This window comes from Apis mellifera, linkage group LG15, assembly GCF_003254395.2.
Source record: "Apis mellifera strain DH4 linkage group LG15, Amel_HAv3.1, whole genome shotgun sequence".
Taxonomy (NCBI): domain Eukaryota; kingdom Metazoa; phylum Arthropoda; class Insecta; order Hymenoptera; family Apidae; genus Apis; species Apis mellifera.
Window position 1 is genome coordinate 4,046,155 of NC_037652.1, and position 27,433 is coordinate 4,073,587.

The window sequence follows — 27,433 nt, forward strand, 5'->3', positions numbered from 1 at the left end:
TATATATAGAACGTCAGCTGTATTTGGGTTAATCGCGTTTCAACGAAAATTGCAGCAACGACCACGCATAATGGCTTAAATACGGTCCCGTGCGTAATAGAAATATAATAGAAATATAATTTCGCGTTTAAAGGGACCATCGAAATAAAAAAAAAAAAAAAAAAAAGAAAAAAAGAGAAAAGAAGAGAAATAAAGGCGAGAGAGACAAAGAGAAAGAGAGAAAGAGAGAGAGAGAGAGAGAGGAAAAGGGTAGAAAAAGTTATGTTGAAAGTGATGAAATACTTTGTTCCGTTCTTCGCCGTGGCTCTCGCCCTAATTATTTAATGGCGTCGTTCAATTTGCAGCGCATTTTGCCCCGCCGCCGATACTTTTCCTTTTTTTTTTTTTTTTTTTCACGTCCCAACGCTTTCTTGCTAAAATACCATGTAGTACCATTGTTTGGCGAACATTTTAGTTGCTTCCAACGGTGGTGATTTTCCAACGGTGGCGAAGATGAATCGACGAATTTGCGAGGACAAGATTAATGGTTTTTTTCCATTCTCCTTTGTCCGCCATTTTTTTTCTCCTTTTTTTTTTTTTTGTTCGTCTTTCGACGCGATATTGCCGCTCGGTCTCGCAATGAAATTCGAAAAGATAGTCGCTCAGATAATTGTTATTTATCATGAAAAATCTCGTTCTAATCTTGTTGATCATCATTGGAAAATCGCCAATTGTTTCGTGTTTTATCAATTGCGGCGACGCAACCGCGGGAAATTTAAATAACGAAATTTCGCGCAATATTTATTATCTTTACGCTTTATGAAACATGAATTGTTGGGGATTGGATTTTTTTTTTTCTTTGTTTTGTTTTGTTTTGCACGTACGATAAAAACTATCACTGAAATATATCTGAAAAATACAGATTCGTATGATAAATCGAAAGATCTTCATCACCTTTAAAAACTTGTCAAAACGATTATAACTATCTCGCGTAAATAACTATCGATAATTTCCCGTTTGTGAAAAAAATGTTTGACATTTTAAAAATACAGGTTAGAGAATTTTTATTGAAAAAACAAAGAAAGATATCGGCCACGAATTTTTCGTTCACCAATATTATTATTTACCGAGTATTTTTTTTTTTTATTTTACCGCGAAACGATACTTTGATTCGAAAATTAATTTTCGGAACGTCGCTCGATCGGTATCATCATTCGGCTCGCAAAACCTTGGGAATCGGTCGGTAACTTCTTGCCAATCAGGGCCCGAGACGGTGATTGCAATTAATCGGGGATTTCGGGCGATGATCGCGGCGAGGATAACGCCGTAGAGTTCGCGAGGGACGAGGGACGAATGCAGATTTACACGGTGAAACGACGGTGTGAACCAGGATCGTTGTTTACTCGCATAATTGCCCACTCCATTTACGTATCAATCGGCGCATTACCGTTGCGCCATACCCAATTAACGTATGCGCTCCCGTACAAGCGCCTGGACAACGTACACACGCGCGACAGATGCGCGCGCAGAACGCGTGATCGGGTTTCACTATGTGCACGCGTGATCGGGTAATCTGTATAGATCGTTCCAGAAATGGTTGTGCGAAAGAGGGATGTATAATTGCGAGATTTAGATGAATCCTTTTCTTTCCTTGATTCTGCGATAAATTAAATGTATTTTTAATATAAATCAAAAGTAATTTATATATATATTAACTTTTGAATGAAATATAATTTAAGTTTAAATAGGTTTTAGGATATTTTTGATATAGATTGTTTCGAGCTAGATGGCTATGTTATTTGGGATAATATAAAATAATTTTATGGAATACGTTGAACATGTTTTTGTTACAAGTTGTTATAACGTTATAACGCTATTATGATGATCATAATATACGCTACGTACAACTTATAATAAACTCATTCCAACCTCGATACCGCTCTAATTCACGCATGTATCCCATCCCGAAAGCACTTACGCAAGTTCGAATCAACTTAGGAGGAGCGTAACTTGAACTTAATTTAACTCTACTTGAAAATAATCCAAACTAATACACACCCTTTACACACACCGTGTGAATCATAATCAAACTTAATTAACATCGAGAGGATTAAAAAATCGATTGTTGTTGAATCAACGTTTCTTTAAACTTTCTCGTTAATAAATTACTTGACCTATATATTTCAACCATCTCCGTTGATCTCCGTTCCCGCTCGATTCGCAGATAATTAACGCGATAACAAGTGACTTTGAAATTCCCTCGCTTCGAAACAACAGCTTTCCACCCTCCACCCTGATTAAAACCGATTATACCCCGCGATACACGTTTATCAGATTTGTTTTATTTCCATTTCACACGTATATATATATATATATTTTCTTCCTCTTTCCATCCTCTCGATATTTAACCGTGATACCTGGTTTTTTTATCGATGAAAATGGGTGGAAATCTCGGTGGAAAGAAAAGAGAGGAAACGAGTGCGGAGAAGAGTGAAAAGAAGAAAGGATAGATCTTCGATTCAAATTGCTCGAGGAATTTTTTTCAAAGCTCTATCCAAAGCAGATCCTTTGTGCTGCTGCTGCAACTCTGTCCTGGATTATAATCATCGCGGTAAAGGGGGCCAATGAAACGTCGATCACGTACACGCGATAAATTCAATGCATTTGGAACAAGCGAGATCCAAAGCACGATGCACACATTGGCAAATTTATATTGCTCTTGGCCAAGTATAGGAGTAGAATAATTTTGTTATACTCTCGAGTCCTTTGTTCCGTTTCTCTTTTTTTTTTGCTCATCCGGTTCCTCTTCGACGAGAATTCATTCGGTTCAGGAAATTGTTAGACCGCGTGGATAGTAATTACTCGAGAAGAAATTTCGAGATGTGTAAATTTAGAAATTTTTAATGTTTCTGAAATCAAAGATATATTTAATTATAAAAATCGATTTTATTGGACAGGGTTGATGCAATTTAAAGAAAGGAAAGTTTTATCGATAAAGAAGAAATTCAAATCGAAAAATATTTCGTCCTTTATATTTTAACATTGGAAAATATTCCTGTTCCACAAGAATTTTAAAAATCCACCCTTTTAATCTCACTTTATAATAATACCCCTCAAAAATTTTAAAAATTCATCCTTCTAACTTTCCACCATACACACTCGAGAAATATTCCACAAAATTTTTTTAAAAAATCCCCATCTCCTCCATCTTTAAACCTTCCCCTTTAAAATAGCATTGTATTAGAAATACGGGTTCCTCCTCATATTATGAATCGAGCTGTAGGTGTCACCCCTCTATACGCCGGCCGTGGACGAAGGTTAACGACTTCGGCATGAATTTTAATTGCCGATACCAAGCCCCTCCCTGTAACTGGCCGTGACTGCCTGTCCAGATAGTCCTCCTCCGTGCGGAATGATAATGATAACGGTTATTACGAGGGGTGGCTGTTGGGAGCAAAGCCGCCGTCTTGTTTGCCTCGCCCTCGTTAAATGTCTCGATCGAAACGGACGAGCTTTGGAACGAGATTCTCCAGAAGTAGTTTTGGATGTGTGTGCGCGCGCGTGTATGTCGAGAATTGTCGAGAAAGCACGTCGATGAAGGGAAAGGTCGGTCTATGTAGTCTCGTAAAGTTGGTGATACACAGGGTGTGTTGCAGCGTTGTGATGGTTGGTTATTGTAGAAGGGAGTGTGGAAGGGTTCTAATTGATTTTGATTGGACTGCTAAGGAGCTGTTGAGTGAGGTGTATTGTGGACGTTGCTTGTTGCAAATTGTGGTCCATGGGGAATTTTGAACATTGGAACGTTGGAACTATTTTTGGGTTTAAATAGTTTTGGTTTATATTATAGTGGAACGTGATTGTTTTTTTTAATAAAAGTGAAAATACAAGGGAAGAAAAGGGTCAAGGGTGAGATATATAGGTTCAATTTTATAGAAATTTAAGTGGGTTCTATTGGGTAATGAAGGGAGGGAGCAGTAAATATCGGATTTTTCCTCGAAGCTTTTAAAGCATTAATATTGGTTTTATTAATTACGACCGCAGAAGTGGTGTGTGATAATAATATAATAAAAATTTATTTCTTTTTTTTTTGCCAATCTGTGTGTGCAACAATTCGTTATAGAATCGTTTCTATAATTTCTATAACAAACATCACAAAATAGATGTATTAATATAATCAATATCCAAAACTTTTGTCCAAAAATTCAAACAAAAACTCATTCCGTTGTATCAAAACTACCACTTCATCTATTACAATTATTAAAACCACTGATCCAAAATTCTACATTTCCGCGAATACAATAATCAAACTTGATCAAACATTCTCGAATTTTAATCCGCGAAATTATTCCAATTTGATCTCGATCCACCACTTTTTTTTTTTTACTCAAGTTCACTCCGAGTTCACAAACCTCGTCAAACTTTCAAACTCACCATTCACCACCTGTTACAATTACATCTATAACTGTATCAAAACTTACCACCACGATTTGCTCGCTCGTGACCACTTGAAACTCTTGTTCAAACACGATCAAACATTCTCAAACGGCATCAAAAGAGGCCTCGCGTTTTCGCCTTCCAAGCTGCAAATCAACACTTTCAATCACTCGTACGATTACTAAAAAAAAAAAAAAAAAAAAGGAAACTCACACAGAGACAAACAATTCGAAACAAAACTCGAGGGCTCTTTCCCCTTCTCGTCCATCCAACACGAATCCCATCGGAGGCTATCCTCTACGAGGTGGTGGAATAATTTTCGGGCCGTCGGGGCGATATTGGCGTCGTATATATATCCAGGTGGCGTGTTCGCAGAGGCCCGCGGGGATGCGTTGATACGCGGACGATAAATGCCGGCGAGAGGCTGGTCGCGGAATTGCGTGCACCCGGCCCATTTCAGTATTAATGCGACGGTGATTCACACGCGCAGCTGCCACGGCTTCAACCGCAGCCTCCAATACCGACTGATTGCCATCCCTCGATAAACGCGCTTCAACAGATTGTTCGTCTAATGAAGAAATCCTCCTCCTCCCCTCTCCCTCCCTATGAACAGTTTCGATCAACTTACTATCTCTCTCTTTCTCTCTCTTTTCTCTCTCTCTTCTCTCTCTCTTTCTTTCTCTCTTGAACAGTTTTTGGTGTCTTCGTTTGATTAAAAGGAAGTGGTGGTTTGAGACGAGATCTGTTTAATTGTAAATTATAAATTTAGGAGAAAGGATTATGGTATAGATACTAGTGTTTTTTTTTCTTTTTTCAATAAATTGTGTATCTGGTTAAATATCGATGGATATAATTGGAAAGTTATTTTAAAATTTCTCGAGTCGAATGTGATCAAAAATGTGATTCGAGTTACGGAAAATTGTCGGTGGAAAACTAGTTTCCTGTTCGTTCGAGGAACTCGAGGGATGACGATTTTTACGTTTCTCGACGAGGTGGGTGAAAAGTTGCGAACGATCGTTTTTTCTTTCTCTCTCTCTCCCTCGGCTGGACAGTTCTGATTGTTCGTGAACGGGGGTCACTCTGGAAACTGCGAGGCCCCCGTTTCTGAAAAAACTAATTTTCCTAATTAACACCGGAACAGCTTGCTAATTAACATAGACGTTCACCAATTAACAATTGCAACGGTTATTCACTCACGTCGTTGAAACCTTCACCCCTTTCAATCTTTTTTCCCTCCATTCTCGTTTCCTGTTGAAATTCAACCCCCTTGCGACTCCAAGATACTGAATTACGAAAATTTTTGAACTTGTTATGCTCCATTTTTAGAGAGGTATAAAGTGGTAATAAATAATCCGTGATTTTTTTTATATTTTTATAATTCAATCTCTCTCTTTCTCTCTCTCTCTCTTATTCTTGTCTCTTGTTTCTTGTCTTCTTACGTGTAAAAAGATTCTTTTGGATTGGATATTAAATTTTTTTAATTCCTGTACATATTTTCGTTGGATCAATTAAATATTTCGTAATTGTAACTCTGAGATGTAAAGTTTATTTCAGAAGAATAGGGAAAGTTAGTTTCCATAAGAAATGGAAAATCTTGACAAGCCGAATGTTACATCTGGCTTACAAATCGATCGACTTTATAGCTTCAAGTGGAAAACACTTTCACAGCCTTGATTCCCCGTGCATCGTTAAAATTGCAGAAGGGTAAAAGCAGCCTTCTGGAAAAATCGAGCTCTCCCAACCTTCCAATCTTCGGTCACGATCAATTTTCCAAATAAAAAAAAAAAACCACGCGCATAAATCATGAGCACCATTCTCGCTAATTCGAAGGAATTATCTTTTCGAAAAATGGATTCCAATTTGTTGTTTCAATTTAAAGTAAGCGTATCCTTCTCCATTCCTTGAATCTTGAAATTTCGCCTGTAAACGTGAATTTATAGCTGATATCATTTCCATTTCATTTTGATATCGATAAACGTGGGATTTTTAAATGGAATCGCATTCTTTATTTTGCGAAGACTGTGAATGGAGATAAAAGTTAAGATCGAGCATTAATTGGATTGAGGATACAGTTTGTTCGAACTTAGTTTAACTTCACTGTCTCGATGTTGAAAACGAATTCGATTAATTGAAATTAAAGAATTAAGATCGTGGAGCTTGATTCTCAAGACTTGTGGAAAATGTAAGAAAAGACGAGTTGTACAGTTTCATTTCTTTCTTTCTATTTTTTTTAACGATGTAGAGATAATAATAAAAATAAGTTATTATTAAATCCAAAAATTTACAAGATTTACACTAAATACTTTGAAGGAAGAATTATCGTAAAAAAAAAAAAAAGAAAAATTCTCCACTCCTTGTACGCAATTTCCTTTTCCAAAAATTTATTGGAACAAGCGATTTCTAGAAAGGAATTCGAAAATTTCCACCATAAAAATCGGACGAACGGAATAAACCATTCAATTCATCCGCCAAAACCTAGCCACGATCAATTTTCTTCCTCGCCCCTCTCCCAGAATCGCGAGGGGTTGGGCTTCTTTTTGAAAAATAGCTCGACTGAAAAATCGCGGTGGCCGCTGCATGGACCCCACGCCAATTAATTACACACCCCCGCTCTTGTCGCGATGTTTAATTAAAAGTGCCGAAAATTCTAGCATTTTTTCGCGCAGCATCTCCATCCCGCGTAATTAATTAATGGATTTTGAATCCTGTTCTCGCGGGAGCAAAAAACTTTCGTCTAATTCAAACAATTTCCCGCCATTTTTTTCCACGCCTCTCCTCTCCCTTCGACCTATTTTTCTTTCTCTTTCCTTTTCTTTTTTTTTTTACTTCTTTCTATTTTCTTGGTACGAGGAGGAAGGTAATCGTTGAAAAATCGAATTCGAGCGAGAAGGAACGTGAAACGAAAATGTTGAAAGAATTTTAACGATTAGATTTTTGAATCTTTCTATTTTTTTTACATTTCAAAGATTGGTCTGCATTTTTATTTAATTCTTTTCGATACCCTTTCGTCGAATTGTCGAGGGATTAATCTACATTTTTGAGAATGGAAAAGAAAAATCGTTTCGTTGTTCATTTGTTATAGGAATCGATCAATTGATTGAAAAATTTTTCCCTTACTTTTACTATGTAAAAAAGAAGGATTTTCAAAGTCTGTTCAATCGTTGTGGATTAAATTTTTATGCTGTTATATAAAATAATTTATTAGACGAAACTTAAAGAATTTTCAATAAAATCGCAACATTTATAAATCTCTTCTTCAAAGCTACAATAATTTATTTTCTATTTTCTATTTCATCTTACCTTTTAGAATAGAAAAAGAACAAGATGTCCTTTTTATAATCGCAATGCATACAATCATGAAAATTTCTGAAAATATCTGCTCTTGAAAATCGATTAGACGGAATTTCTGTTTAAACCAAACTTCAAACGCCCCTCGTTCATTCATCGATCGTGAACCCCCGTCAGTGAAGAGGAGGGTGAAAGGACTTTGAATTTAGTTTGCGTGAAATTTTGACGTCTTGCGTGTTACCGTAAGAATCCACGATTTGGTTCTGGAACAGTTTAACACTCGAATTCACCGTTCGATTCGTCGGCTCCTCTTCCTTCTTTGGCTGGTTAAACTCTGGCACGAAGCTGAAACTTTGAAATTTCGCAGCTCGACTTTGCCGCAAAGACACGCTTCGAATTCACATTCGAAACCGAACCACACTTCTCGTTCGACGTTTTCCTTCTATTCGGCAAGCAAGAAAATTCCACGAAATCGATTTCGATTCCCTCGAGAGTTTATTTAATTTCATTAATCAAAGAAGATTCTTCTCTCGTTTATTTTTATTCTTCTCGTCGAATTTGAAAATAAAAACTTTCGTGAAAATTTTATCGAATTTTTTCGATATTAAATAATGAAATAATTTATACATTCGAAGCATCGTTATAGAGATAAATAATTCTCGATTTACGGTAGAAAAGTAGTCGGAAAAATATAAATATATATATTTTTTTTATCGATTAAAACGATATTCGAATTAAAATGAAAATTATTTTCAAATTGGAGGATGCTGAAATAATTTTTCCTCCAATAGAGAAATTTTCCAATATTTATATCTCGTATAAAAAATGTTTACGAATAATCATTTCATCGATATTTCATTAAAATACGTTATCGACGAATTATATTTATTCCTTTCGAATCGATCAAATTCGATTGATCTTTAAAAATATCAGAATTTTAATATATTCGTGGAATACTTTTACAGAATCGAACAAAAAGTTGTACAAAAATTTCTTTGTCATAAGCTAAATAAAACTTGTCTCTTTAGATGAAGCGAGACATTGATAGAGATAGAATTGTTTTTATCTTATAAATTAATAAACAGTATATATTTTATTTCATTTTAAATAATTCAAAGTTGCTTCACTTTCCATGAATCGAATATATTGAAAAATCCCACGAGTCTTACGAAAGAGATCGAAATTGAACGAATACTTTCACGTTAAACGAAGGTGATCTTCCTCAGCTTCCGAAATCTAGTTTAAGGGAAGCTTAAGGGTAACGAAAAACGAAGCTGCGAAAGTATCGAAACCGGATAGAAAGAAAAAAGGGGAGGGGGAACAATGTTCGAGGAGGAAAAAAAGCGAGAAGACAAATATTTGTCGTAACTTTGTCCGGTTTATGGAGGGCGTGAGTTATCAGTCGGTAAGTTAGACAACTTTCTTCCCGCCTCCATCCACGTCCCCACTTTTCACGTTCCAGAGCACGCTCGTTTTTCTTTTCGGCCGAAAGTTTTTCAAACAACTGAGAAATTGCGATGGAAAATCTTCTCAATCCTGTTGATCCTGTTGTTCACGGCCAAGTTGTTCACCGCGGATGCAGAGAAGTCAGTTTTTTTGCCGCGCGATTCTACATCTGTCTTCGTTTTCAATTGGGAAAAAAAAAAGGAAAGGAAAGGAAAGTTTGAAACATCGTTGAAATCTTTTCGACAACCGATTTTTTCTTTACAACTCTTAAAAACAGATCTGTACAATCTGTTTTGTTTCATCGATTTAAAACTCCTCTGATTAATTAAATTAAATTTCTTCATCATCACTTTATAAAAATGAAATATCTTTTCTAGCTGTAACACTCTAACTCTGTTTCTTTTGGAAAAAAAGAAGAACAAATAAAAAATATTTGCAAAATAAATAAATATTTCGAAGAAAACAGAAAGAAGAAGAAAGGAAGAAAGGAAGAAAACGGTTCAATTAACCGCGATTCAAATCCTCCTCCATCATCCTCCGAAACCCGGCATAAACGATCATCCACCGTTAAATTCGGGTCAAGGAGGCGAATCGAGATCGGCCACGTCCCAATAATCCGTGCTTCCTAATTCTCATCGAAACATTCCTATTGGCAACGCTCGCTTCGATAAAGAGGAACGAACCTCCCTTTTGTCCCTCTCACCATGCACGACTCGATACAATTTTTTTCTTCCCCTTTAACCCGCCTCGTTTCCCTTCCAATCCTGTCCGTGTTTCTCGGCGGACATCGTTACAGCCCCCTCCTCGATCTTCCAATTATTTCACTTGTTCCACGACGACAAAGCTGCTCGGTGTCAATTAAGGCCTTAACGAATTCGTTACTTATCCCACGTCGTTTCGTTTTCTTTTTCCCTTTTTTTTATTCATTTTTTATTGGATACATATATACATATATATAGTGGTGCAAATCTTGCAGAGAATAAGAGTATTAAATACATATAAATTTGAAAATGCAACTAAGCAAAAGGTATAGAATAGTTTTTATTTCTTGATTATTATATGTTTGTTAAAAGTTAGGAAAAAGGAAAAATAAAATTTTCCACATTTTTTTGTTCACTTTAGAGTAAACATTTATCTATATAGTTCATTTTGGGTATCCAATTGGGATTGGATTAATTAATTTTATTTATAAATTTTTTTTAAAGTTGATTCTAAAAACTTTAAATGAAAAAATGTTTATTCTTTCTTTTCGATTCATTGGAACACCCTGTATATATATCTTTTGAATAGAGGGGCGATGTAAGAAACGACGACCCAGTTTCAAGATTGGTTTAATTGGGGAAATCTCCAAAACAGTGATTTATAGATTCATATCTAAATTCGTTAACTTTTTGTACTCGAATCTTTTTGCTCGATTTTCGAGGACCATCCCTGATACTGGATTATTCAAGTGTGAATTTTAAAGTGATAGAGTCTGTGAGAAAATAAAATATTTTTGAAATATCGTTATAGAATTCATACAAGAAGAATGATAATTGATTAATCATTGGAAAGATTTGCGTTAAAGTTAAGAATAAAATTTATTCTCCTTTCGAGAACGAAATTTTGTACATCGTTTAAATTTTATCGATTGACAACAATCCAGTTAATTAATTAAACTCGAGAATCTGCTCGATTCAACGATTCGAGTCACACACCGGTGCTCTAAGAATAATTGATAGTTCTAGTTCGAAATAAACTTTGCCCCAAAGCTTTGTTAAGGTGACCAAGAGCTTGGTCTACGATAAGTCCTACTTCGAGGTGGCCTGGCTTGCCCCTAATTCCTCCGAAGAGATATTAATTCGCCAATTATCGGGGAAACGTAGCCGTCCAGTAATAAACTCTCTATTCAAATTATCGATATAGATTAGAGGAAGGTGATTAAGAATGATCGCGTGTGAAGATTAATTTCTTCAGCGTGGAAAATAATTTTTATTAATCTCCAAATCTTTTAAGTATTATTCTCAAACTATCCCTTTAACTATTGACCATCAGTTATCATTAAAAATATTTTATACTGATATAATTAAAGAGTTATTACGAGCATCGATCATTTTAACTTTGATTTATAAACAAGATTATCGAATTTGTCTATCAATAAAAATCGGTAAAAAAAGTTTCATCGATAATTTGTTTCATCTGCAACATATATATAACCTATCTCCTCTAATATTTTGATAAATTAACACAATTACACCTTCTCCAACTTTTTAAAACTTCTTCACATCAAACCTATTTCTTCCAAATTATCCAATCGAGCTTAAAAATATTCCATTTATCTTAAAATCATTCAATTCAACTTCCAAAATCACAAATTCTTCTTCCACGAAGCCAACTACCAAAACTATACATCAGAATTAACATGTGGAAGAAGAAACCTCGACAAATTGATCTTCTTTTAGGCAAGATCGCGAGGAAAGGAAAAGCGTGTAAGAAAGGGAAGGAGAGAGGAGATCGACGTAATCAGAGAACATAACATTCGACACCTAGAGAGGAAGGGAAGGGAGAGAGGAAGAGCCATTCGGCCCATCTGTTCGACCTGCCGTCCACGAAATTAAAAGTCCTCTCGCACGTGTCCCAGGCGTGGCACGTGGCCTCTTAGCCGCGGCGCGCTGTGACGTGCGCGGCCGACCAAAGCTTTGATGCCGCACCCTCACGTTGCTCTCTACGTGGACGATGCTAATCCCACCCCTCCCCCCTCCGTCGATAACCTCCACTGAATTTTAATGCGAATATTTACCGACCGGGTGAACTGTGCATTAGGGAAGGGAGTCTGTTAAATCGGCCAGACCTTTTTCGTGATTGTATTGAGGAAAACAACCTTGTGTTTCGCCCGTTTTCGACAGGATTATGGATTATTTGGGATGAATTTTTGAGGAGAGGGGGAGAACGAGGTTGTTTTAGAAGGAGGGATGAAAGAAAACAGCTTGATCTGAGGATGAGTTAAATAGAATAAACAGGTGTCAAACGATTAAAATGAGATAAGATTGACAAAAAGAAAGTGTTTTCTTCATTCCCTTTAGATAGAGATGTGAGAGTCTGAGTTAATGGAATAAACAGGTGTCGAACGATTAAAATAATAAGATTGACAAAAAGAAAGTGTTCAGTTTTCTTCATTCCCTTTAGATAGAGATGTGAGAGTCTGAGTTAATTGAATAAACAGGTGTCAAAATGATTAAAATGATAAGATTGATAAAAAGAAAGTGTTCAGTTTTCTTCATTCCCTTTAGATAGAGATGTGAGAGTCTGAGTTAATTGAATAAATAATATGTGATATATGAATAACAGATGTCGAACGATTAAAATGATAAGATTGATTAAAAAAGAAAGTGTTCAGTTTTCTTCTGATTCCCTTTGAACAATAATCAATCTTTCTGTAGAGAGGAAGGAGGATACATTTTCTAAACCCTCTCTTCTCACGGTTCACGTAGCATTCAACATTTCTTGCTATACCCAAAACGTTTCCATTCCCCGAGATTACCCCCAGAAATCAACATCAGATTGTTCCTCATTACAGACAACCCAACAGACAATCCAATTGAAATTACCTTTGACTGCGAAGCTGAAGTTACCAGCCAAACTCTAGACATCCGAATCGCTCAATCTCGCGAAGACAAAGTAATTCCCCTCCCTCCCTCCCCCTTCTAATCCCCGTGGATACTTATCAACGAGGGCCCAATTAACATTTCCAATAGTTAGTTTCGATTTCTCCAATCTCGAAAATCGTTCTCCTAGAAAAAAGAAAGAAAGGGAGAGAGAGGAAAATCGTTACAAACTCGATCCAAGATTGGTAATATCGCAATAAGGGGGTGGTTGTAAATATCGAAAGGCAAGCTACCAACGTTTTTCAAAACGGTATCGGCAAGATATGAATTACGTGACGCGGTATCCGACTCGTAATTGCGCCGAAAGACTTTTCTGGACGCGAGAAGGCAAGGTTTATCGGCTCGTTAAATCGAATTTACCGGATTTCATCGTTTAATTCGGTGTGCAGGCATCGCGCACGTGCCCCTTCCTATTTACATAAACCGATAATCGTTTAGCTCGGCGCGGGCCGAGGAATTTAATAACCAACCGTACCCGTTTCACGCCCTCGTTACCTATATTTCGTCCACGATCTCGAGTTCGAGGCTGGCTTGTGAATTGGTGGCAGGCTTATTTCTTACATCTTTCCCTTTCACTTTTTTTTTCTTGCAAAGCGATTGGTTGCACATTTCATGATTTGAAAATTTTTTTTGGAGGAGATAATTTGAGTCAATCTAAACAGTGTAAATAATAAATTGGAATTGAGATAATGAAAATTTGATAGAAAAAAGGAAAAGAAGGAAGAGATTGGTCCTCCATGAGTTAAATAATGTAATTGATAAATAACGCGAGAAATTTAACGATGCTTTATTGAAAATAAAAGAGAGAAATGAAATATCGATTCTTTGAACAAATTAATTCATTTAGCAGCGATTAAAAATTGAAAAAAAAAAAGAAAAGAATGGAATATTAAATAGACTTACCTTCGATCATCATTTCTCAATATCTTCCACTTCTCCTCTACAATAACAGGTAAATAATAAGAGAAACCAGCGATCGAATTGTATTTCGTATGGTAATTTATTACAATTTGTACAGATTACAAATCGGTACCTATGGTGTGTCGCGTTCCTCGTTAGACATCTTAAAAGGAGCGGATATTGAGCAGAACGCCGTGTTCCTCGTCGCTGCGCTAACGTTATTCGTTACTCAGTTAATATTAATTTACCCCTGTATGTATATCTATATATCCCTCGACTCGCTCTCTGAATGAACACTGGGGTTTTGATAAACGAATTCGAGTGAAATCGAATCGAAAAAAAAAAAAGGAACGTAGACCATGGAAAAAAAAAATAAATAAATAAATAATGAAATTTGAACAAGAGACCATCGAAAATCATCGTAAAAAAAAAAAAAATCAACCAGAAGCCAGAGCAATAACGATCGATGAGCGTAATTGTTTTTTTTCTCTCTTTTCTTTTTTTTTTTTTTTATACGCAGGGGCGTGCATTTGCGTTACAGGAGGTTACGATAACATCTTCGTCCCCTAAAAGGATTCACCCTGTTCTCCCCTCGAATTTAACCACCGCGTGTTCTCATCCATCATTTTTCTTCTTTTTTTCTTTTCTCTTTATTTCTTAGTGTCAGGTATTTCGAGAAAATTTCAGCCACGAAATAACTCGTTTCACTTCGTCTGTTATCACTCATGAATGTCTTCATATAACTTATAAAGACACTTAATCTTTCGTCAATATGAAATTTATATAAATTTATACCTTAAAAGTTATGGAAAAAATTAATTTATTGCCAAGTAGGTTTGACGAAATATAATATAATTTACAATACGTTTACTATTTATATTTCGTTTTTTCTTTTATTGAATATTTCTTTAAGGAGCTCGTCTCTTCTTACAATTTCTTTTTTCTTATTGCATCGATAAATAATGGTATTATTATACAATTATTATTATTATTATTATTATTATAATATTTTTTTTTAATAAAAATAGCCTTTTTATAGGTTCTACGAAAACTTTCGTGAGTGACTTTATATATATACGTCACGACGATCTCCTTTGGGAAATAAGAACTAAGACTCACTGTCTCTCCACGAGATGTCGCGTCCGAGTTACGTACGCGTAGCAGCTACGTGTAAGATGTCCATTACTTTACTTTAAAAGCATATACCGGTGGATGCTCCGCGTCGCGTACACGTGTCTCTAGTTGCGAGATCTCACTAGAGATAATGTGCCTAAAGCTGTATTCTCACTGAACTCTTCTCTCCCATGGAAAAGGCTCGAAGTATTATGTACAAGTGCGGAATACGTAAAAGTGTCTTTTCGATTCCCTAAAACGAGTTAATCGTTTCTATACAAATCTAATCTTACTTAAAGATTATATACAATGTAAATTATACGAAAAAAAAAAAAAGAAAGAAAGGAAAGAAAGACTTTAACCCCAAGAGTAACGAAAAAAAATATTATCGGTGAGGACACAGCTTAAAGTCCTCGCGTTGACGAGACAAAAGCAACGCAACAGCATCGTTGCAATCTTGCAGAGATGTCGTTGCGATCGACATATTCTATCTAACGCTTCCTAACCATTTTCACCCGATCTCGCCGTATTATTAAAAATACAAAAGAATGTCGAATTGGCTGCAGGATCACAAGGACGTTGTTCGAGCTTGTTAATCACTCGCGAAAAAGAAAGAAACGAAATCGATACTTCCTTATTACTCTTTCTCGACCTCCCGCTTAACACACAGGCCCACTCGTGAATAAAAATCAATTGTTATTCGAGCTATCTACTCCATACATAGTAACATACATAACTGGAAGCCCTAGACTACTAGGTTTTACATGGACGATGTTTTTTTTTTTATCTTCTCCATCTTCTTCTTCTTGTTCTTCTTCTTTCTCTCTTTCTTCCTTTTCTTCTTTCTCTCTTGTTAATTGAGTCAGGCAGTGAGTATAGTGGTATATTGGCGTACGAGCTACCTGTTGGCAGGTGTAGTTTTGCGCGTGGATGCTGTATGCGCCACGGTTATTGTCATTGAAGGGTAAAGAAGAAACAAGATGGCAGGTAGAGTGAAGATCATCGTCATGGCAGTCCAGGTTAAGCTTGCGCCGCTGTCTGCGAACGAAGAAGAGAATGACACTGGATTAATATTTGGATTTTAAATATTTGTTTCGTTTAATTGAGAATTTTTCAAGCACTATGTAAATTTTAAGTAAGTTCTTCCTCTTCCTTCTGATATTTCATTTTTATTTATTTTTTTTTTTTATCGTTTTAAAGTAAGAGAGGAATGGAAGAGAAGAAATTTATTGGATTGGATTCTTTCTTCTTCTACTTTTTTCAACGTTACTTTTTATTTATTTATCCTAGCATTGATACCTATCCATTCAGTAAATGTTTTCCTCTCATTTTCTATTTTAATAGAGTTTTACCTGCTTTAAATTTTATCCTGCCAGTTTTTATTTGAACAGAATTTTAATCATAAAAATGGAAACGATCGTAAAGGAATCAAAATTCCTTACGATCTCGTGATAATAAGAAAATGTGAAAGAAAAGAAACACCTCTCTCCAAACATTTGCTTCTTTCCTCCACTCGTTATTCGTTGAGAACTTTCGAATACACATTCATCCATAAATCTCGCTCCCATCGATAATTATATACCCTTTACCCTTTCAATTTTTATCATACTTGAGCACATTTAAAACAGTTTCCACGATTGACACATCGTAAACTCCCTCGATCGAACACGAAGATTTCCTATAATCTGGATACAGTCTTGGATCGCAGTCTAGATTTCCCGGGAGGGGTAAGGATGTCCCTGAAATGGCATTTAATACCATCTCCCCTCCTCCAGACTTGTAGCAGGAGTGAATGCAAATTCAAGATGCCATTCAGAGAACACATTTATTTCTTCCATCCCTTAAACTTGTCCGAACGATTTTGAAGTTTGATCAACCGATGGATGGAATTTCTGCCCCTTCTATTTCTCTCTTTCCCCTCTCCAGAGACAGAAACGTCAAATTTCACGGAAATATTCGATTATCGAACGAGTTAAAGAGAGAGGAAGCAAGGTATTGTTCGATTTCATTGAATGGAAATTGTTGAAATTGCGGGATAAAGGTCGGTTTGATGGACAGCTCGTCAACGAATCGGGGATTCGAGAGGAATTTTTGTTTCACTTTCGCGATGAATATTCAAGAGAATATCGGTTTTTATATAATTTTTATACAAAAAAAGATTCGTCTCGATTAAATTAAACTTTCATCCCTGCACGAAGATAAAACGGAGTCGAAGCATTCCTTCTCTGTCGATATTTCGAAATTTTTCCTTCCCAAAAAATGTATCGTTCGACTCGAGAAACTGAGAAGAAAGAAATTAATTCAAAATACCATCAAGTTATTATATTTGATTAAAATTTGAAACATTTTCGAATCGATCGATATATATATTTAAATATCGAAAGAGATATTAATTTCAAGACACCTGGGGAACGTCACCTAACTAACCCCATATCGAAAATCCATTGGCCGCAACTTGCGGGAACTGTGCGCGAGTATTAATCAAACCTCCATCGTCCGGCATGTTGCCCTCTGACCCTGTGATCCGTAAACCGGACTCCTCTCCACTCCAATTAGAAAGCTGAACACACATATACGTACACGTACGCACACACGAGCCTCGCGTTGTGTGTCCCCTTTCTTAATTACAACCGAATAAAAAAAGAATCCAAAAGAAGAAACAGAAGTGGGCAAAGAGAGAGAGAAACAAAGAGTAGTGGTAAGTAACTAGGAGGCGCGTAGATAGTAATCCAGGCTCGTTATTTCCGTGCGAAAAATGTAGAGTCTGACGCTTCCGGCGTGGTTCCGTTGCCAAGTCCCCAAGTCTCTCTCTCTCTCTGTTGTAAACTTGCTGCTGCCTCCACTTTTAACCCTTAATCCTAAATTATTTGCCAAAGGGCGGTACCCCCGTTTCCGTTCCAAGGAGGGAATTCTTCCCCCTCTCCTTTTTGTTCTTTTCTTTTTTCCACCAGCGATAAATTGAACGGTTCGTTCGAGGTCGAAAGGGTTACCTAAAAGAGGACCAATTAGGGGTCGATTGGAAACGAAGCTTCTTTAGAGCTTGTTAAAAAGAAAACGAATTTCGAATTTTTTAAGAGCTCAAAGTGCTCTAGGAGGATTTTCGTATATCTCTCCTTTTTCAGTTATGGATTTGATCTTTCGTCGGATGAATAGTGTAATTTTTTAAACGCTATTTTGTCCTATTTTATATTATTTTCCTCGTCTCAGCTATTCCTTCATTTTGGAAAAGTTAGTTAAGAATACTAATTATAAGGTTAGAGATGGTTAAACTGGGAAGGGATTTTTTTTTAATTATTTCTTCAATTAACGAGGAATCTTGGAGGTTTGGAGAAGAAAAATTTCTTTGCTGGAGATTAAAAGAAATAAATAGAGAATTGATATAGATCGATAAATTATAAATATTTTTAGTTCTTTTAATTCAATATGTGATGAGGAGAGAAAGGAGAGATCTGGATGAAGATCTCGTGTTGATCAGACACGTTAACATCGAATTGTAATTTCTTATGAATGATATGAATTTTTACATTTGTTTATGTAGAATGTAATTAATTAAATTTTCACGTGTGCAAAAATAATTACCAGGAAAATAACGAGTGAGAAAAGGAATAAAATCGGCAACTAATTGGAACAATGGAATGAGAAACAACGTATCGTAACATTTGTATATCAACAATAAGAAATTACCAGAAAATATTCTGTTTGGATCATTATGATATAATCTATAAATCCAGACATAAATAAACAAATCTACAACGAGAACGCACAAACTGGAATAAAACGAAATAAAGTGTGAATAAATTAAAAGAGATTGTGAGTGAACAACAAGAACGAGGAGGTAATAGTAAATTGATTCAAAATTATTCAAAATTATTCTTCTCTTTACACGAAGATATTTCGAGAAGTGAAACTCGTGATTGAGATAAATAAAAAATACGTTTTAAGAGCAAGATTACATTTTAATCTTTCAAGTAATTGTCTTCGAAGTTACAACTTTTGCCTAATTTTGATCGAGCCTTCAACGAGTGTTAAATATATTTACTTCTCCAAGCATATTACAATTACAAAAAATCCAAATGAGACGAAATAAATACCAGTTGGAAAATAACAGGGGAAAAATTTCTTCTGTCGCGAGAAATAACTCACGGTTTCGATAAATTGCATTATTTATCGGCCATTATTCAAGATTGTCTTACGTTCTATCCGACACTGGGAGGCCAGGTAATTTGCTTTTTTCACTGGCACCCCCCATCTCGTCGTGGATCTGTGTCTTACGTTTCTTCTTATTCCTTGAAAATTTAATCGCCGCGTCGTCCCTAATGCGATTCTCAAACCACACCCCTTTTCGGTAACGAAATCTTCGCGACACAAACTGCGACTTAAAAAACGAGTCCGGCAACGAACGTGGTTCCGTGCCAAGATCGCCTTTTGTCCCATCCACATCGGAATCAATTTCTGGGGATTTAACGCGAATACTGGAAATATTCAAAAAAACGTGGAGATTGAAATTAGCTTTCAGGCTGATTAATTATTATTTCTCTGAACAAAACGTTTAATCCTTTGGAATCCATTGTAAATGTATTCTTTCTTTTAATGAATATACAGATTACAGGGTAATTTAAAATATTAGATGTTACATTTATTATTATATATTATATTATTAAAATATTAAATGGTATTAAAAATAATTCAAATATATCGTTTTACTAAAATTCTTAAAAATTTCATTATACATTTAATTTTATTATACATTTACTTGTTTGAAATTTCTTCTACACGTACGATATTATTGTCCATCGCACTCGTAAACACTATTCTAAGAAATCTCTCCTCTTCTTTCATCAAAAACAAATATTTGACAAAAGGAACACGATTATTTCCATCCAGCTTCCAAAAGAATTCCATTTCCCCGCGTATCGGGTAACAATTTAAACTGCGAACCATCCCCTTCCCAGGTTGTTTTCTGTTAATAATTATTCCGCCGGTCGAATATCGTTTACATGCAAACGGGCATTTACTATCGACCGTTGTTATTACCGTCGAAATTACGCAGTGGCCGTGCACCGTGAAATATCATGCACGGTACGATCGTATCTTTGCTAGAAAATCATTTCTATCCCTCCCCCTGATTTTCCATCATTCATGTTCCATCATCGTGAAAAGAAGAGGAGGAATACGAATACAATCTGCTCGTTTCACTCAGTGGTGTATGGGAAATAATCTCCTCTTCTCCGAGTATCGTTTAATATTTCTCTCTGGATCAATTTGCTGCTTCTTCTTCTTCCTCTTCCTCTTCTTCTTATTCTGCACAGCGGCAGTTTTTACTTCGGACCTCCAGCAACTTTCCCCCTTGGGGAAACGTTCGGAGAAGATTTATGCAAGTTTATGAAGAAGTTTTTGAATTAATTGCGAGTTATATATATTTTCAGAAGTTTCTTATCCGTTTATGGTTATTAAATCGATAAGGCTGAATAATTGTAAACGCGTATGAAAGTAAGAGGTGTCGTTAAACTCGAAAAAGAATTATAGAATTAAATGAATCTCCCCTGTAAAATGTAAAATAGCATCTACCTAACTTCTCTTAATCTCTCGATCCCTTTCTTCGCAAGCAAATATTTGAGAGAGAAGAGGCTATATACGATCACAAATTTAAATCGATCGAGAAATTACCATCTCTTTCCTCCTCTCTCCAATTCTTTTTCACGGCAACACCGCGCCCGAAACTTTATTAGCCCTTCTCCACCCGCGCCGGAAACGGGGCCCGCGATAAAGGACGGCTGCGAGCGAAATATCCGGCCGTTTCATAAAGTGCTCGAATCGCACGGTTTGTCCAGGTAGGCGGATCAACTGTTTCCGTAATGAACGAGAGAGAAAAAACGAAACTGGAGGAGGAGGAGGTTCGATCGATATTCGATTAATTGGATTTGGCCAGCCGACTCCTTTTTTCCTTCTTCATTCTCTTCGTTCTTCCCTCCTTTTCCTCCCGTATAGCCGTTTTTTCAGGCCGTTGCCCGTCGACGATCCAACGCTTCAAACCCTCATCTTTTGATCCTCGCGCGAGTAATATGCCGAACCGGGCGGATGATTGACGGGGAGGGAGGGGATGGATGTTCCAACCATTCTGGGAAACTTGTTTCTCGCGAATGCTCGATCGATAAAATTGAATTGGATTTGGAGAATTTTCGTTTTTTCGAGGGGGCAGGTTTTTTTTTCTTTTTCCTGGATCGCAAAGTGACTGTGAAATCCTCGAACGAGCGTTTTGAAGGATGGGCGAGGATATATGATTGAACACGATGATTATGAACACGGATTTTCACGAATTTGGAGAGATTGTTATTGTTTGCTCGGGAAAAATTTTTCAAATAAATAATGGAAATAAATAACAAATGTATGTTTGAAGTGTAATATACGATGAACCTTTAATTTTTGTATACCACAATCCTTCAATTGGTGATAATTAATTGAAGTTCCTTTAATTTAGGATATATTAAATAAGTTTATAAATCAACAAAAATATATTTCTCTCAAGCATCTAAAAGATTAGAAAAAACTGTTAGAAGAAGAGCTATGAAAAAAAGTATGGTATACGATGAACCTTTAATTTTTGTATACCACAATTTTTCAATTGATGATAATTAATTGAAGTTATTTTAATTAAGGATATATTAAATAAGTTTATAAATCAACGAAAAAAATATATCTCTCTCAAGCATTTAAAAGATTAGAAAGAGCTATGAAAAAGTTGAATGATGAAATCCAGAAAGAAAGATGATTTATTCTAAATGTCTGGCAATATAAGAAAAATAATTTTCCATTTTTATATAGAACCGAATCGATATCAATGGTCCTCAAATAAATGTGTATGGAATAAAAGAAATTGAGAATTTCTAGGTCCGGGAATTTAATATACAATATATACAATTGTCAAGGCTCGTAACAGATGGATAGATTTCTGATAAAATCGTGGCGAATCATTATCAGTTCCCTTTGAGCCGAGAGTTAATTAAAAAAGAATCGTATCCCTTTTATTCGAGTTAATTGGAAATCGATTAAAGGATCAACCGATGCTGACGTATGGCCGAATTTTATTTCGAGGATCGTTCTCGATCAATTAAAAAGCTTTCCTTTCCCAATCTAGAGAACTAATTAAAAAGATTTTCTGAATATACGACGTATACAATAAAAACGACGTTTCGAACGAGAAAAAAAAATTTTTCTCTCAAGTAGCGATTAATTAAAGACTTTGCTAATATCTTTCGATTAATAGAAATTTAATGGCTTCTAATATTTTCATTTTTCCTCTTTTTTATTTTGGAGTAATTTCGAGTTAATCGAAGAGCCATCTTTTTAATATCCATCTCCACGAATTTTTGCTTCTTAAAAACGCTACGTTCCCAATTTGATTTCCCATTAAATTCTTATTTCAATTTTTTCCACGAACTTTTTCCTCACGAGAGTCGTATATAACTTTCGTGATAGGGTATATCCGATATCATACCCGATTTACAACGACCGCGCGAATTAAAATTAATCACCTAGACGCGTTGGCAAACGTTCTTTTTATGGGTGACCGAAACCTCGTAAACGAGGCTGCTGTATAATGAACAACAGCCATTTTACTTACTTGCGAGAGGCGACCATTATTCGATGTTGATCCTGATGAGAGTTTATATCCGAGATGGCAAGAAAGTAAAGTTAAAAGTAGTATACATATGCTTCATAATTGGAAATTTTTTTTAAAAAAGAAAGGGATACTTCTTTTAATAAAAGAATGATTTGAAAGAAATTAAATTTAGATGAATAATTTATATTTCTTCCTTTAGAAAGGAATTGAGAAATAACGAGAATCCTACTCTTTTTATAATTGAAACAAATTTTTCAAATTCGATAATTAGTTTTAAAACGTTTTTTAAAACAATATTTTTATTTAATCTTAATAATCATTTCGATTTCGGCTATTGTCGTTCATTTTTGGAGGCTGTCGTGTCTTGCCGCCCGATGATTGCCGAGAATCGACGATTATTCACGATTCGCTGTCACGCGACAGAGAAAGAATCTTTACGTTTCAAATCGATCTATTTGATCGAAAGTGCTCGATAAAATGTATCGATTAAAACTTGAAATTGTGAATTCTGGAAAGTTAGTTTCAAAGAAAAATCATTTCTCCTTTATATTCTTTCGTCTTCTATATCTGGATTCGCAGCGGAATGAAGAGAGAAAGAAGTTATTTAAAAATAGCGGTTTGTTTGGATCTTAATAAGCTTGCCTCTATTTTCTCGAATCGTTCTTGTAACGAGCCGGATTGGATTATCTTAATTTCCGGGAATGAACGTTCTCTGCCGTGTTCTGGCGCTCTTCTAATAACACCATTTCCCTTTTTACACGCATCTGTTTAAATATTCGGCGGGTAACGATGCGGCGGCCATTTAATTCCTACGTTCAAGAATATTCTTTGCACGTAGTATTTTAATAAACTGACTGAACGAAGATAAAACTTAAGACGGGATGGAAAAGATTTTCATTTTAAACTTTCCTTACTTGTGTTAGGAAGAAAAAAAAAAAAAGAAAGAAAAATTAAAAGTAATTGAATTTCTGCGTTTCTTAAAAGATACACCATTTTGAAGATTAGTTTAAATTCTTGTTGTTCCCTCTTATTCTTTCTTCCTCACTTTTATCTCGAGGTCATTATACAGAATAGATTCTAAACAATTTTTTAAAACTATACTACCCTCTTCTCTATTGAGGCTAAACATATATTTTCTTCCATCATAGAATATTATAATAATTAAAACAAATACTGTAAATGTTTAAAGATTCCTCAAATTATCTTAAATTTGATAAACAAGCTATCGATGTATACGAATAACGATAAAAGCGGCGAGAGACGATTCAAATTTCGCGCGAAAAATCTCCTTTCTCCGACGAAAGAGAGGAAATTATTTTCGCGGGGAGGGGAAATCTGTTGGAAGGATCGAATCCACGTTCCACCCCGCCCATCGATTCGATTCTAATCGTGTTCCACGCCTTCGAACGAGCGCCGAGCCGAAAGATCGAGCTTTACGAGCTCGCCACGCTTTTACGAGCGTGTATTCGCGTCACGATCCGGTTGCACGTCATCGAATGATCGTCGTGGCCGAGCGTTAACGAGGTCGAAAGTCGATTTTACGACCACGGAAGAAGAAGAAGAAGAAACTGTTTCTTTCGGGAAAAGTTTCTTCGCAGACGGTCGAACGAACGGGGGTGAAATCTGGACATGGAAAATAGATTTTCCACGAAGATGGGGATAAACGTTATTGTTTCATGCAGCTTGAGACTCGTTTTGATAATTTTCTTGAATATATTCGAGCTTTTTCGAGGCTGAATCTTGAGAATTATCGATTGCTGAAAACATGTATCAAGAATATGTAAATGAGATGGCGTGTTTTATATTTAAAACTTACAATTACTTCTTCAATTTATTAAATTTTTTATCAACTGTTAATATCGCGTTCGTTGTTGAAAGAGAAGATTATTCGATCGATCGACATTTCAAGTATATTTTACAATGCATCGAGTAAATTGTGAAAAAGCTTCCTGAAATTTATATCGATAATAATCTTCAGTGTGATTAAATTCAACTTGATGGATGCATGTTTAAAATCCTTATTATTTATCTCGTATGAAAAATTTATCACAAAGTGTAAAGAAAATCGATAAGAATAAATGTAATAAAAGTGAAAGAAAGTTATTGCTTCGTAATGATGCAAAAAGATAATCCTTTATTAATCCATTCCTTCATTCATTCATTGATATAATGTTATATAATATTCAAGGGAAAAAATTGCAAGGATAATCCATCTTTTCTAATGGATTATTTGTTATTTCTTTCCAATCTAATTATTTATCCATTATCTTCTTAAAGTCAATTAAAAAAATCAATTACTCGATCGATCCTTCGTATATATATGTATTTCTCAATTTTTATTTCAATTAATTAATTATCCAATTATTTCTATATAAAATTTTCCATTCCTCGAGTGAAATTAATTAATAACTAATTAATTATCCACATTCTTCCATTTCTTATTTTCTATAATAATTGTCTGTCCATGTTACTGCGACGTCAAATTTTTCACTTCCCTCCACTTTGTATTACATTATTCCAAATTTAATTAATAATTAACCAATTCCATGTATGCATTCCTCTTTCAGACATTTATATAAAATCATCCAACAATAATAGTTCATTCTTCTTTCCATTCATTTAAATTCTACCCTTATTTTTCCCACAATTTCTCATAAATCATCAACATCAAAAATACCTTAACACAAATTGTTTCCAAGACTCATCCCCTTTCCTAAATTTCTCCATTTCTTTTTCCTCGCCACTCTAAATCAAATTTACCAATTACTCTCCCATTTCTCTCCACTTTCAATAACTGTCTCCCCCTCATCGATCTCCCTCCTCATTCTCATCATCCATTGCTTTAAACTCGCCTTCCTTAAACTTTAATACGATAAATCACCATAAACCTAAATAAGATTTCCCTAATCAACACGTCCGACCGAGAAACTTCTCCCCTCGCTGAAAGAAGAAATTTCCGGATAACAAACGAAATAATAAACGAGATAATAAACGATTTCTTCTCCCCCGAATGTTAAATATTTCCCTGGAATTAATGCTGTCCGCGCAAGGGAAGGGAAAAAAATTCGGGAGGGGAGGAGGGATGAAAAATGATGGCAACGAGGAGGAATGGGAGGGGAAGGGGCGGTATTACGGCATCCTCCATCGGCAGTCGTGGATCATAAAGCGGCGGCGGAAAATGGAATAAAGAGCGACAAGCGAATATAAATATCCGGATGGCGGAATAATTATTAGGGGATAACCGCCATTCCTTCCTGGAGACTAATACTTCCGGCAGGCGACTTGCCCTTTTTTTTTTTTAATTACAACCGAGAAGGAGGGTGGATTTTCGTAAAAAATATTCAATTTTTATAAATAACAAAATCAAATTAAAATCAAGGTCTTATTTACTATACCTTTTACAATTTTCGAATAATGAAGGAAACTAATCAAGCCAAGTAAACCGCGATCGATTCGAATCCCTAATGTCTCCTTGTCGTTCATTATCGCACCTCGTCGGTTGATTTTCTGCCAGGCTTTGATCGATTAAATGCGTCGTCGACGGGTTGTGTATCATTTACAGCAGCACAAAATCACGCACGTGTTAATATTCGAGATTATACGAGATGGAGAAATGGAAGAATGAACGAGAAGAAGATAAAGAAATAATAAAAAGAAGAATAGAAAAGGTATAAAGGAGAATCAGGATGAAGAAATGGAAGGATATAAAATAAAGTGAAGGAAAGAGAAAATACTACCTAACTACAAAGAATAACGGAGAGAAGAAAGGAGGGAAAAGGATCTAAGAGAAACGAGGCGAGGTGAAATGAAGCGAAGAGATGGATAAACACGGAGAGAGACTACCTGCAGGTTGTCAAAACGTATTCGCCGGACGGATGGAGCGCATTATATAACGCGATGGCCGATGGATCGCGATGGCCGTTGGAATCGTGGCGGAGGACACGCTAGAGTTTCCGGTGATTGCAGCCACTGGCTCGAAAACCAGAGTGAAACGGGGAGGAACGTGACAGGGATTCGGTGGGCGGGGAGAGAACGAGGGGAAGGGAGTTGACCGATGTCCATCAACGGTTCTCCATCGCCACCCTTGTCCCCCGTTCATAACAATTTCGATAGCCGAATAATAATTGCTTTTTTGAAACAAGTTTCTCCAAAAAAAATATATTATCCTGGGACGACGATTTCCAACCGGTTCTTTCTCCGAATTGGAGAATCTTTTGTTTTTTTTCTCTCTCAGTTGCGTCCCTTACTCTTGTATTTTCTTTTCTTTTTTTCGATTTCGTTTAATTGTGAAATTCTTTTTTTTTTCTCTCTTTCCTTCTCCTCGCCACGATTTCACCACTTTATCTCTTCTTTCTGCGGTTTCAACGCTTGATTACATTTTTCTTCGTTCCTTGCCACGATCTTTTCCATTTCCAATCCTCCTTTTCCACCACAATTTCCTTTCTTTCGCTGTTCCCCGATCGAAGCTCTCTATATACTCGTGCAAAGTCCGGTCAAAGGATTCTACCCCTTTTGAACCGCATTTATTTACCTTCCATCCCTTCTACCATCCCCTTCATTTCCCTTTTCCCACACGTTCGAGAAAACGAGAAATAGAACAAATCTTCAACCCCCGAAAAAACTCACCTATGCCAGTAACGCGATTCGTAAAAATCCAGTCTGGAGAGCACGTTCCTCGATTCAGAAAGGAAACGGATATCTTCTCGTCGAACCGAGTAAAACCCTCTCTTTTCGAAAATTCATCTCACCGCCCCGCATCACTCGTCCGGATCGCAATCAAATCGGCCGGCCAATTTTGGCCCGCGACCCGAAATTGTTTCGTTTTGATTGACAGGTGGGACAGGTGGGCGACCGCGCAGCTTCCATCAAAGCGGCCGGCGTAGACAGCGTTTCTCGCGCGGATTATTTCGATCGGCGAGCCAAGTGTCAAAGCGGATCCCGTGAAATCGACTGAGAAACGTGTGACGTTTGCAATGAGGAGGCGTTGGAGGAGGACGAGACGAAGAAT

At 36.2% G+C, this 27,433-nt stretch overlaps 1 protein-coding gene and 1 long non-coding RNA gene across 5 annotated transcripts in view; one reads left to right on the plus strand and one right to left on the minus strand.

Moving 5' to 3' along the window:
- LOC113219262 overlaps positions 1–27,433 on the plus strand; it is a 193,879-nt gene that overhangs the window by 111,896 nt on the left and 54,550 nt on the right. The window lies entirely within an intron of this gene.
- The window catches only part of LOC724847, a 155,144-nt gene continuing 141,483 nt past the window's right edge, over positions 13,773–27,433 (minus strand). For all 4 annotated transcript variants that reach the window (XM_006560976.3, XM_006560975.3, XM_001120751.5 and 1 more), the window contains one exon: positions 13,773–15,842. In XM_006560976.3, the coding sequence (XP_006561039.1) occupies positions 15,703–15,842 (140 nt within the window). In that variant the 3' untranslated portion in view covers positions 13,773–15,702. The remainder of the gene's footprint in view (positions 15,843–27,433) is intronic.